Genomic DNA, 13,136 nt, shown 5'->3' with positions numbered 1-13,136 from the left:
GATGTCTTCGCTGAGGGGGTGACATTGTTGGGATGCGTCCAAGGAAACGGGGGCAATTGGCAGGCCCCCAGCTTGCTCCAGCCCACCAGCCGGCAGCCGGGCGATCTCCGGTCCTTGGATCAGTATGTAACTGCGACTCGAGCTTCAGAAACCTTCAGAAACTGAGCACGCAAGCCAGCAGAGAGAAAACAACTCATCGCAACAGAAGGGCAGATAGAAGCTGTGTAAAGCGTATTTACAGGCATTTTATTCAGCATCAGGACAAAGGGGAAAACATGTCTTCTCCCCTTCATGTCCAAGCAAGCAGCATAAGCAAAAGCTATACACACAACAGAAGTTCCCAACAAGCTGTGCTGGAAGGTAAACAGACATGTGGCATACAACAACTCCACACATCTGTTAAGGTGGAACGGAATATTGTAAGAGACATTTGGTGCGTCGCCGCCCACGACCTCCAAGCCTACCCCGAGCTGTCGAGAGAAGGGGGGAGCTGCGCCGCTTTGCATATGCTCTGCCGCTGGTCCAGAGGTCCCCACATCCCTAGAAGCAGTGCTTAGAATGGCAAAACAAACTGCCAGTTTGTAGAAATGGCAAAATTGACGGCAATTATTAGAGGCCACTCAAATCAGAGAATAATTAGCGAGTGGGATGGAGTGAAGGTATACATGAAAAAATATGGTTCCGGAATTGAAATATTAATAGAGAATGTGTAAAACGTGCAGGGGTAAGCAAAAAAATAATAACAGAATCAACCGAATAATTATTAAATTATAACAACACAACAAGGTGGAAGAAGTAAAATATTGAGATCACACATGGGTGAAGGGGAGTGGGGGTATATAGGAACCTATAATATCATTTATAATATAATTTGTTAATTGTGTTGTATTTACATATAGGAAAGGGAAGCCTAGAGCAACTAGATATATTTTAATTTAAGTAAACTATGTAATAGGGTTATGTTAGAAAATGAATAGGGGACGCGGGTGGCGCTGTGGGTAAAACCTCAGCGCCTAGGACTTGCTGATCGTATGGTCGGTGGTTCGAATCCCCGCGGCGGGGTGAGCTCCTGTCTTTCGGTCCCAGCTCCTGCCCACCTAGCAGTTCGAAAGCACCCCTAGGTGCAAGTAGATAAATAGGTACCGCTTTATAGCGGGAAGGTAAATGGCATTTCCGTGTGCTGCGCTGGTGCAGGCTCACCAGCTGCAGCTTCGTCACGCTGGCCACATGACCTGGAAGTGTCTTTGGATGGCGCCGGCTCACGGCCTCTAGAGCGAGATGAGCACGCAACCCTAGAGTCGGACACGACTGGCCCGTACGGGCAGGGGTACCTTTACCTTTACTAGAAAATGAATATGGATTTTGAATTTGATATTTGTAATTTTTTTGGGTTTTGACAAAAAAATTTAAAAAGAAGAAGCATCAGCAGTGCTCATGCCAGAGCATAATTTTCACGCGAAAGGAGAAAATGCCAAAATTGGGGGGGGGGGGTCCTCTCCCATCCTGATCCTCTCCTTCTTGATCTGACCATTAATAAAACCTTCCTAAGCATGATCCAACTTCTCTGTTGGTGGCAGACAAAACAGCAGCACCTGCTGAGCGGCGTTTGCCAATACGTTTCTTTTGCTTATTCACTTGCAGAATGCGGCGCCTTTCCACGTGGCAGTGCGAGACGACAACTGCATCGCCGTTTCCCTCGAAGCAGCGGACGTGGTGAGCTCGTCCTCGGTGTACGTTGTCAAAATCACCGGAGAATCTAAGAACTATTTTTTCCAGTTTGACGAATTCAACAGCACTTTACCTGCTCCTGTGGTTTTCAATGCCTCGTACCATGGCCTTTATTACATAGTGACTCTGGTCGTGGTGAGCGCAAACATGGTTTCCAAGCCAGCGAGATCCATCACGGTGTTAACCAGTAAGTAACTTTTAAAAATCAAAGTGAACGCGTTTGAAACTTGGGCACTATGCCTTTTTGCAGTTTATTGGTGCCAGACATGGAGTGGAGAGAGGAGCCAGTGAAGTGCAGTGGTTTAAGTGATGGACCAGGGTTCAAATCCCCACTCAGTCATGAAGTTCACAGGGATATCTTGGGCTGGTCACTGCCTCTCAGACTATCCTCCCTCACAGGGTTGTTGTGGGGGTTAAATGAGGAGGGGGAGAACCATATGTGCCCCCTTGAGCTTATTGGAGAAAAAGATGGAATATGAATGCAATCAATTAATAAGAGGCAGGCATCCCGAGAAGGAGAATTCATAGCATATCCTGAGAGCCAGCTGCCATGAATATCGCAACTGAAATAATAGGCAGGCACGCCAGCAGACTGAACCTACCAGTCTGCCTTCCTCATGCCTCTACGTTTTCTGAATCCATGGCCATTCATGCGTTTGATGCTGTGTCTTTTGGGGTGTTGCTGGACTTCAGCTCCCATCAGCCCCAGCCAGGAGGGGCACCAGTCAGAGACATAGCTGTCAACTGTCCCTTATTTGGTGGGAAACTCCCTTATCCCAGCGCCGTGTCCCGCTGCTTATTGATGATGTCCCTTAAATTTCCTGGGTTTCAAAGGAAGCAGCTCCTCTCCCTCCCTCCCTGTCGGCCAGGGAGGAGGGAGGCTCCAACTGTGTTGCTTGGCTGCGTTGCTCCCCCAATAATGAGTCTAAGAACGACTGGGGGGGTGGAGCTTGCATGTCTTTTGCCGATCAAATCGGCCGTGTTGCCTGGGGACTAGCTTTTGATCAGCGCTTCCCAGCGGAGAGGTGACGATGGTTTTCCTTGCTGCATCCCCTTTGCCGGGTTGCTGCGCTGTGGGAACCACCGCTTGAGGCTTCGTTTGGCTGCTGGCTGGGCTTTCTGCCTTTGGCTCGGAGGGGCTCAGAAGTTGAACATGCAGTACCTGTGCTTGGAAAATCCCTTATTTTGGCTGCTGATCCCTTATTTTCAAGGCTGCTGGTCCCTTATTTTCAAATCTGTAAGTTGACAGCTATGGTCAGAGATGTAGTCCCTCAACATTGGTAGAACCACAGTTTAGCCACCCCTGGTTAGTGATCCATTTGGTCCCCACCCCCTGGACTGGGGTTGCTATTTACATACATAGATGCCAATGTCACCTTTCATCTCTAGGCAAAGAGGAGCTGGGGAATTCTGCCAATGACTTCAAGTTACAAGAAAGGAGATTCGGACTTAACTTCAGGAAAAGCTTTCTGGCAGTAAGAGTTGTTCAACAGACTCCCTAGGGAGGTTGTAGACTCCCTTCCTTGGAGGTTTTTAAGCCGATAGTTGGGTGGCCATTTGTCATGGGTGCTTTGGTTGAGATTCCGACACCCTTGGGTCTCTTCCAACATTATAATTCTATGATTCTGGGGCTGAGGCAGGATCACAGGGGTAACACAGTGCCTGGATTTGATTCCTCTTCCCTCCCCATCCCTTTCTCCTTGTGTTCCATGTGGTCTGTTTGTTTTTTTCAACCATAAGGCTGTGGGCAGGGACTGTTGTGTTTCAACTGATTGCATGTAAGTTCCTCCTGCTAGCCTTTGTTTTTCTGCTTAAGAGTACAAGCTCTCCAAATAAATAAATAAATGAAATAAATAAGAAATGCCCCACCCCCTCAGTCTGGACCTGAATTCCCCCACATGCCTGCCTGCTATTTATTAAACAAAAGCCACGCGCCCTGGAGCCAAACATGTCTAGTTTGGCCCACAGATGGAGAGAAAGCGGTGACAGGAGTAGAAAAATCCTGGCGGAAGACGGTTTGAAAAGACACGGGGATTGAGAAGGGGAATGCGGAAGGGTTTCCCCAGTGTTCGCCGACACCCGGCGGTTAAAACACCACCTTCTTTATATTGCGATCCTTAATTACCATTGTTGTCAACGGCAACCCGTGTGGCAGTCAAAACTCGCCGCGCCATATGGCTCCCTGTCTGCTAAAGATCACTGGCGTATGGAGACCATATGAGAGCATATTGACAGAGCGCATGCCTAATTGCGGCTGGGCCTTACAGACTGGCGTGCCACTTCGATCCAGGCAGGCGTCGCGCTCCCAGCCCGTCCGCCGGCGTCGGCTGCCGTGGGACACAGCAAACGAGGCCCCCAAAGAGGCCTCACTCTGTGAAATAAGCATCACCGAAGCAATTGGTCCCTTAGTTGTCCTTTGACATTTCACCACAGTTCCTCGGGGCCTATTGATGTTTGCAGGAGAGCTGCTCATCACTGTCACATCCCTCTTCAGGGAAAGAGCGCACAAGTCTTCAGAACAATGGCTTGAATGTCAGCCTAATATGCATGAGTCGCCTAATATACATAGGAGTTGCATGGGCATCTGGTACATGCTATCTTCAACTACCTTCACTATGGGTCGAGATAGATCCTGTTCACATTTTTCTTGGGTGTTAATGCTGGGTACGTGAAACTTTCTCAGAAGAGAGTCATAGAAATGTAGAGTTGGAAGGGATCACGATTGCCATCTAGTAAAAAACCCCTGCAATACAAGAATCTTTTGCCCAAGGTGGGGCTAGAACCCACAACGCTAAGATTAAGAGGTTTAGGCTGTCAGGAGGTTAGTCAGTTAAGCCTCGCCTGAAAAAGAGGGGGTGTCTCAACAATTAAAAGAGGGGAAAGAGGACACAGGTTTGCATAACATCTGCCGGGGCTGATTTAATAATAATTATAATAATAATTTATTATTTATACCCCACCCATCTGGCTGGGTTTCTCCAGCCAATCTGGGCGGCTTCCAACGGAATATTAAAATACAATAACCTATTAAACATTAAAAGCTTTCTTAAACAGAGCTGCCTTCAGATGTCTTCTAAAAGTCTGGTAGTTGTTTTTCTCTTTGACATATGGTGGGACGGCGTCCCACAGGGCGGGTGCCACTACTGAGAAGGCCCTCTGCCTGGTTCCCTGTAACTTGGCTTCTCGCAGTGAGGGAACTGCCAGAAGACCCTCGGCGCTGGACCTCAGTGTCCAGGCAGAATGATGGGGAGTGGAGACGCTCCTTCAGGTATACTGGACCGAGGCCATTTAGGGCTTTAAAGGTCAGCACCAACACTTTGAATTTCTACGTACAGGTGCCCTTGTGGAAAGGATTAGTGCAACAGACGTAGGATGCCGTGCCTCTCACCTTGGCAGGGGAGAGTGTGACCAGGTGACCTGAGGGTCTGCTCCGTCTGCTGTGCAGGGGCTCGCTGTTGATGACAGGCAGTTCTGACGCCCTTACCTGCTCCACCTTTTTAAAGGGTTATTTCTCTTTGAACTGGGCTCACACCAGACAGGCCTTCAAATGGTGGGCTCCCACAAGTAGAAGCTACAGGACTGCCCTAGCTGGCAGCCAGCTTGAGTGTTATGTAGCATAGTGAGAGGCAAGAGAGAGAGAGAATATGTGTTCTTTCCATCCCTCTTGCTTCTTGCTGAAGTCTCCCTCCCGCCCCCAGGTTTCAATCAGTACTACAAAGCTCCATTCCAGGCTGGCTGGTTCCCAGGAGAGAGGGAACACTCTTATTAGGGTCTGGGGAGACACTGTTCTATTTTGATCTCTCTCTCCCCACCCCCCACCCCATGTGCATATGAGGAACTCTAAGAAAATAAAATACCTAGGGAAAATTCCTCTATTTATTCCCAATAATTAAAATTTGACTAGGCACTGGATTCTTAATTATCCGCTCTCTCTGCAATGCCTTAGAGAGGTGGGGAAGCAATATTAGTGGAGCCTAACAGAAGTTGTGCTCAGAGCAATACCATAGCATACCTTTGCCAGTACCAAACCATTGGTTTAATGAAAACAACTTGCCATATAATAGTAATTTTTGGAAGTCCAGAGACCCATCCTTTGTCAATTAAAATATACAATAAAACACTCCAGTTGAAACAACCTGATAATCAAATCAGGTTGGCAGATTAAAAGAATGTCCTTGCAAATATCCCATGAGCTGTGGAATAATTTGTAGTAGCTTGGTAAAGATTTCTGACATCTAGTGGTTCAGTGATAGCAAGAACAAAAAGGGTTATTGTTGTAGTTTTAAAAAAGAAACACATTAGGCTAGGTATTCCTAACTCAAGTGTATAGTTGGACTTGCATATGCAGTTTCCCCCTGTGTATGAATAATGAGATACAGTAGGTCATTGGATCTAGTTCACCATTTTGCATTCAGCTCCACCTCATCTGTTATTTTGCACCTGCCTGCAGCTGGTGGATCTCAAGGTTCTCTGAAGAAACGAAGAACATTCAGCCAGCCTAAAGATTGCCCATGCAACTTTGGTTTCCATAAGGCAGTGCAAACCACTGTACTGTGTTCTCCAAAGTCTGCTCACTCCAAGTTCGTTGTGCATGAAGTCAAATGTGAGGGGACCCATCTCAGAGGTGGAGAATGTGCTTCAGCCGAAGAAGCCCCAGGTTCTGTCTCTGACATCTCTGGTTAAATGGGAGAGGGCCTTGCCTCACACCCTGGAGAACCACTGCCAGTCAGAGTAGGAATTATTGATCCAGGTAGACAACTCGCCTAATGAGGTGTAAGACATCTTCCTCTGAGAGCATGGAGGTTGCAGCCTAGCCTGTGAATTGGCTTTAGGTACCAAGGAAGAAAATCCCCAGATTTATTTTTCTTTGAATGAAATCTGCAGCATGAATCTCGGCCAATTTTACTGATGCTTTCAAGATACTGTTTTCGTTTTTGGAAAGCAATTTAAAACTTTGCTACTAAAACAACATGCTTGCATCGTCACCCTTTCTCCAACTAGAGGCTTAGATTCTAAGGCAAGCCTAATAAGATAGCCAGGTCTGGGTCAGATCAATGCAATTTATTTCTTTTTTTCTCTTTCGTTCTTTTCTTTCCCCACTCCTCTCAGCTCTGTATCGATCTTCCTCCTTGTCACAGAGCTGATCACACCGAGAGAATAAGAATGATATGTTTATGAGAAGGGGAATAGCAGCCTGCTGTAAATACACTTCTTCCTCTCTTTGGGAAGAGTTGGAAAACAAATGTGTTCTTCAACTGGGATATTGATTGGAGCGAACCACCAGTGTGATGGAATGCATAGTGTTGGACACAGATTGCAAAGGTGGTTGCAAAGAGAATATGGCAGGCATGGGGAACCTGTGGCCCTCCAGATGTTGTTGGAGTCAACTACAACTCCCATCAGGCCTAAATCAAATCAAATCAAATTTTATTAAACGGTCACAGACCAGATTAACTCGTACAGCTAGTCAGCAAAAGATAACACCGGAAAAACAAAGGACAATTTCAATACAGATTAGGCCATAACAGCAATTTAAAATTAGACAGCATAAATAAAATTAAATATTTGCCTTCGCCTGCATATTGACATCAGGCCTAATCAGTATGGGCAGTGATCAGGGATGATGGGAGTTGGGGTCCAGTAACATCTGGAGGGCCACATGTTCCCCATCCTTGAGCTGTAGGTTAACCCCCAGGTATGACTTCACCCATTCTTCCTTTAGTTGTTTAGTTGTTTAGTCGTGTCCGACTCTTCATGACCCCCATGGACCAGAGCACGCCAGGCACTCCTGTCTTCCACTACCTCCCGCAGTTTGGTCAAACTCATGCTGGTAGCTTCAAGAACACTGTCCAACCATCTTGTCCTCTGTCGTCCCCTTCTCCTTGTGCCTTCCATCTTTCCCAACATCAGGGTCTTTTCCAGGGAGTCTTCTCTTCTCATGAGGTGGCCAAAGTATTGGAGCCTCAGCTTCACGATCTGTCCTTCCAGTGAGCACTCAAAGCTGATTTCCTTAAGAATGGAGAGGTTTGATCTTCTTGCAATCCATGGGACTCTCAAGAGTCTCCTCCAACACCATAATTCAAAAGCATTAATTCTTCGGCGATCAACTTTCTTTATGGTCCAGGTCTCACTTCCATACATCGCTACTGGGAAAACCATAGCTTTAACTATACGGACCTTTGTTGGCAAGGTGATGTCTCTGCTTTTTAAGATGCTATCTAGGTTTGTCATTGCTTTTCTCCCAAGAAGCAGGTGTCTTTTAATTTTGTGGCTGCTGTCACCATCTGCAGTGATCATGGAGCCCAAGAAAGTAAAATCTCTCACGGCCTCCATTTCTTCCCCTTCTGTTTGCCAGGAGGTGATGGGCCCAGTGGCCATGATCTTCGTTTTTTTGATGTTGAGCTTCAGCCCATATTTTGCACTCTCCTCTTTCACCCTCATTAAAAGGTTCTTTAATTCCTCCTCACTTTCTGCCATCAAGGTTGTGTCATTTGCATATCTGAGGTTGTTGATATTTCTTCCGGCAATCTTAATTCCGGCTAGGGATTCATCCAGCCCAGCCTTTTGCATGATGAATTCTGCACATGGAACTGTAGAGTTGGAAGGGACCCCCGTGCATTTATAAAGAAGCACACTTTCTCCTGGGTTGCAACACAACAACCACAACAAAACCAGGTCTAGCCTCCTTCTCTGATATTGGGGGTCTTACATCTGATGAAGTATGGTCCATTGGCGTGAAAACTGATGCCATTAAAGCAACCTTTCAGTGCCGCGAGGGTCTTGTTGCTTTTGCTGAAGCAGATTAACACGGCTGCTCTTCTGGAAATCGACCTTGAACAGTGAGTGCGTAGGGTACTTAGCTACTGAGATATTTCCAAAAGACGCAATGTTGAATGCAGCATCTCCAAATGCTATTCATTAATCCATGTTGATTTGCTGGCTGCAGCTAGAAAGAAAACAGAAGAAGGGAGAGCTTAATGATGCCTCCCACTTGATCTAATCATCACTTAATTAAATCAAAAGATCAGGGCCAAAATAAAATTCTAATAAAAATGAATACCAAGCTTGCATTCCTCATCTGATTTCTTCTGGGAAGAAGTAACAGGGTAATGCAATCGCTCAGTCTATAAAGTTGCCGTAATTAGAAAATTGTAATGTGATTATGGCCTAGGAAGGCTTCATCAGGCAGAAAGTCATGAAGGATAGCTAAGCCCCATGTGCCTTCAGACAATAGTAGAGGCAAGATGAATCCAGGAGGAGTCCCAAGGCAGACCATCATGCCTGATCCTACCTAGAAAATTGTCTGAACCTAACCCTGTCCAAAGGTTTCACTGCATCGGTTACTTAATAATTTGCCTTTCCTCTGAAGACATCAAGGCAGTGTACATGGTTCATCCTGACGCAAATTTTATCCTCACAATGTCCCTGTGGGGTTTGTCAGGCTGAGGGAGTGCAGGCCCAAGTTTCACGGCTGGGTAGGAATATGCACCAGTTCTAAGAAAACACTCTAACCACTACACCATGCTGTCATTATGTTGCAAAATGTCAGTTGAAACATGGCTCTTGCAATTCACACCTCTGAATTTGGTGAATAATATGTACAAAGCTGCATTTATGAGGGGAAAGTGTGCAAAAACATATTAGGGGGAACTTGCTGTATATATTAGACAAAACTGCAGACCGAAACATCAATATTAGGAGAGTTTTCCTAAAGGCATTTGTTGTTGTTGCAAACTATTGCGAAAATGTGGCGAACTGAATCCAAGACTGAAAATGTGAGAGGTGGTGATAAACTGAAATTGGCAGACTTGTCCATCCCTACCTGGTGTGATAGAACATTAGAGGCATTGGGGGAAATTATAATAGAGGCTCTCCCACATCCTGGAACTTCCTGGAACTCTTCTGAATGCTGGGATGCCACATCTGAGAGATGTCCCATGGCACCATCAGGTGTGTGCCCCAAGAGCTGCCCAAGGGTGCCACATGCTGGTCACTGCAGGCAATGGAACAATTCACACATTTACCTTTTACACACTGAGAAATAAAGCAATTTATTTGTATGTATGACTAAGACCCCAAGTCACTGCAAAATATGCATCTCTTTCTAAAAGTATAACCTGATTATCTTGAGAACTAAAATGCATTCTCTCTCTCTCTCTTTCAGAACCTCTACCTGTAACCAGCGTTTCCATCTATGACTATAAACCATCACCAGAAACTGGGGTGCTGTTTGAGATCCAGTATCCAGAGAAGTACAATGTGTTCACCCGTGTGAATATAAGCTACTGGGAAGGGAAAGACTATCGGACCATGTTATATAAAGGTAGGTGGAATCTTAAACAATGGTAGTTGAGGTCAGAGCCAAAAATGAGGAGATAGAGCCCAAAGTGGGAAGGGCAGCCCCTTTCTCTCTCTCTCTTTTTGATACCTCTCCCTTGCTTCTCTGCCTCCCTGTCTTCCTCCGGCACTCACCAGACTGTCAGGAGAAGGACAGATTATTCTAGTTAGAAGTCTGAGCAGATCACTTGCAGATCACTCCATGCACCTGGTCTCTTCCTGAACATTTCCCCCTCCTGACATTCTCTCCCTTTGGACTCCACCCAACCACAGGAAATTAGGCTGTCATCCAAAAGTTCCCACCCCCGGGGATATATCCAATTGTCTTCACATGCAGAACAGTCTGGTAGCGCTGCCTGCCTACACCCTTCTCTGTTCTACCAACAACTCCCAGCACTTTCTGTCCCTGGGCCCTGTATGCTGACCTTGTCTCAAACCTTTGGGCAAGTTAGAATGTTTATAGTCATTCCATAGCACCTCAGCAGCTGATCCAATGGCCAGAGAGATCTCCTTTCAATATGATGCAACGCAAATACAGAAATATCTTGTTTTACCCAGATACTCATCACCTACTGAAGGTGTAAAGTTCACGTGAAGCTGGAAATAAGGGGCAATTCACAAAGCCAGCCATGTCATTAGTTGATTATCCTGTTGTGATGGCATTATTGCTTTATGTCAAGACCTGGGGGATAAAGTTCCTGCTAAGGGTGTCATTGAACAAATATTCCCCCTACAGCCCATGCTTCTTACTACCTATTACATTAGCTCGATGATCAAGAACAGGCATAGGCAAACTCCGACCCTCCAGATGTTTGGGACTACAATTCCCATCATCCCTTGCTAACAGGACCAGTGGTCAGGGATTATGGGAATTGTAGTCCCAAACATCTGGAGGGCCGGAGTTTGCCTATGCCTGATCAAGAACATCCTTTGCATGCTGAAGGTCCCAGATTTAACCCCCAACATCTCTAGGTAGGGATTGTCCCCTGCCTGAAGCCCTGGAGAGCTGCAGCCAATCAGCATCAACGGTATTGAATAAGATGGGCCAATGGTTTGTCTCGGTGTAAGGCAACTTCCAATTTTCCTAAGCAAGAATCGTTTTCTGTCTTTTGTTCAGCTGAATAGCTGAAGAAGCTGGAATGTTACTATTAATTATTATGGGTCATTATTTGGGGGAGGCCTGGAGCTCTGTGATAGAGCATCTGCTGAATACAAAGAAAGACTCAGGATCATCCCCTGGTATCTCCAGGTAGGATGGAGAATGACCCATATCCAAAACTGTGGAAAGCTGGTGCCAGTCAGTCCATAGGGAACACTGAGGTACGAAACAGACAAGTCGCCTAAATAGTAATTGCTGTGAATGGGGGGGGGGGGAGTAGATGGCAGGCATGGGGGGGGCATTGATTCAGAATAGGACCATACCATGGTGCAGGGATTGGGGGCTTTAACCAAAGAAACCCCTACAACTTTGCATCTTTGGTTTGCTCCCTGCAAGTTTTGCCCCTTGGCGATTTGTTAGGAATGAAGAAGCTTATATCATCTGTTCCTCGAAATGTTTTGTGTCACACCGTACATAATAATATAATAATAATTTATTATTTATACCCCGTCCATCTGGCTGGGTTTCCCCAGCCACTCTGGTTGGCTTCCAACAGCATATTAAAATACAATAACCTATTAAACATTAAAAGCTTCCCTAAACAGGGCTGCCTTCAGATGTCTTCTAAAAGTCTGGTAGTTGTCTGGTATGTTGCCACTTGCAATTCCTTTGCCTACTTTCGTGTTTATCTTCCTGGGTCTTGCTTCTAAGTACTTTTGACAGCCAGGAAGAAAAGAGTGGAGGCACGGAGTGGGGGCAGGAGTGTAGAAATGTTGTTGAGTGCACACACAATCCTGTATCTCTGAGACTGTGCCAAGCAATATCTGTCTCCTTAAGGCTGTGACGTCGGGTCTTCTGGCTCATGTAATCTGTGCCATTTATTCACCACCCTGCAGATTTCTTTAAAGGCAAAACCGTTTTCAACCACTGGCTGCCAGGAATATGTTACAGCAACATCACGTTTCAGCTGGTGTCTGAAGCAACGTTCAGCAAAAGCACCCTGGTGGAATACAGTGGGGTGAAACACGAAGCAAAGCAACACCGAACAGGTAGAACAAGTGGCTTCTGTATGTCGTGTGCACATTGTATCCAGATACAATTCATTGTCCCCATAAGCAGAAGCCTCTTCCTTTGGCCTGAGAGAAACCCTGCTGTGAACCTGTGCTTTAGAGGCCTCCCCAAGACCTGTACCCTATATGCCCGGGATGGGGCAGGTGGATGCCGTGGCCCTCTAATTGTTATTAGACTCCAACTCCCATCTGCCTTAGCCAGCATGGCCAATGGGCAGGGATGAGGGGAGTTGTAGTCTTAAGGACATGGGGGCTCCCCATAGCTAACCTGCAGGCCAAGCATGATCAAGGCATGATGGAGAACAGCAGCAACTGGGAAAAGATAGACATAATATTTTACAAGGACAGGAAGAAACATGGACAGAGTAATTGTCACACACAGTAAGAATAAAGATATAGTTTGAATGCTTCACCTGTACGTTTGTACAGTGGTACCTCGGGTTAAGTACTTAATTCGTTCCGGAGGTCCGTTCTTAACCTGAAACTGTTCTTAACCTGAAGCACCACTTTAGCTAATGGGGCCTCCTGCTGCTGCTGCGCCGCCGGAGCACAATTTCTGTTCTCATCCTGAAGCAAAGTTCTTAACCCGAGGTACTATTTCTGGGTTAGCAGAGTCTGTAACCTGAAGTGTATGAAGCCTGAAGCATATGTAACCCGAGGTACCACTGTAAATCATTTAATGTGTCAATATGAATGGAAGTCGTTAATATTGTAGTTGTTGTATAATATGTGAACACCTCTTTGTTAAAGTATTGAGAAGGGAAAGGCAGGTCAGGCAGTTTAAGGGAATTTGAGTTAATTTGGAATTTATCTGCTATTTTTGTGTGTGCCATATCTATGTTCATGATAATCATAGGGCAGTAGTTCCCAACCGTTTTAGTACGGCGAACCACAAGTCCAAA

General features: G+C 46.0%; 1 protein-coding gene across 2 annotated transcripts in view; it reads left to right on the top strand.

Annotated features, from left to right (window-relative positions):
- The window catches only part of PTPRO (protein tyrosine phosphatase receptor type O), a 137,192-nt gene that overhangs the window by 67,256 nt on the left and 56,800 nt on the right, over window positions 1-13,136 (top strand). For both annotated transcript variants that reach the window (XM_083699961.1, XM_083699962.1), the window contains exons 2-4: window positions 1,642-1,915; window positions 9,893-10,051; window positions 12,061-12,213. In XM_083699961.1, coding sequence (XP_083556087.1) covers window positions 1,642-1,915; window positions 9,893-10,051; window positions 12,061-12,213 — 586 coding nt within the window. The remainder of the gene's footprint in view (window positions 1-1,641; window positions 1,916-9,892; window positions 10,052-12,060; window positions 12,214-13,136) is intronic.

Source organism: Podarcis gaigeae, assembly GCF_964106915.1.
Source record: "Podarcis gaigeae genome assembly, chromosome: 10".
Classification (NCBI taxonomy): domain Eukaryota; kingdom Metazoa; phylum Chordata; class Lepidosauria; order Squamata; family Lacertidae; genus Podarcis; species Podarcis gaigeae.
Note: the sequence above shows the minus strand (reverse complement) of the source record. Positions and strands in the feature narration are given on the sequence as shown.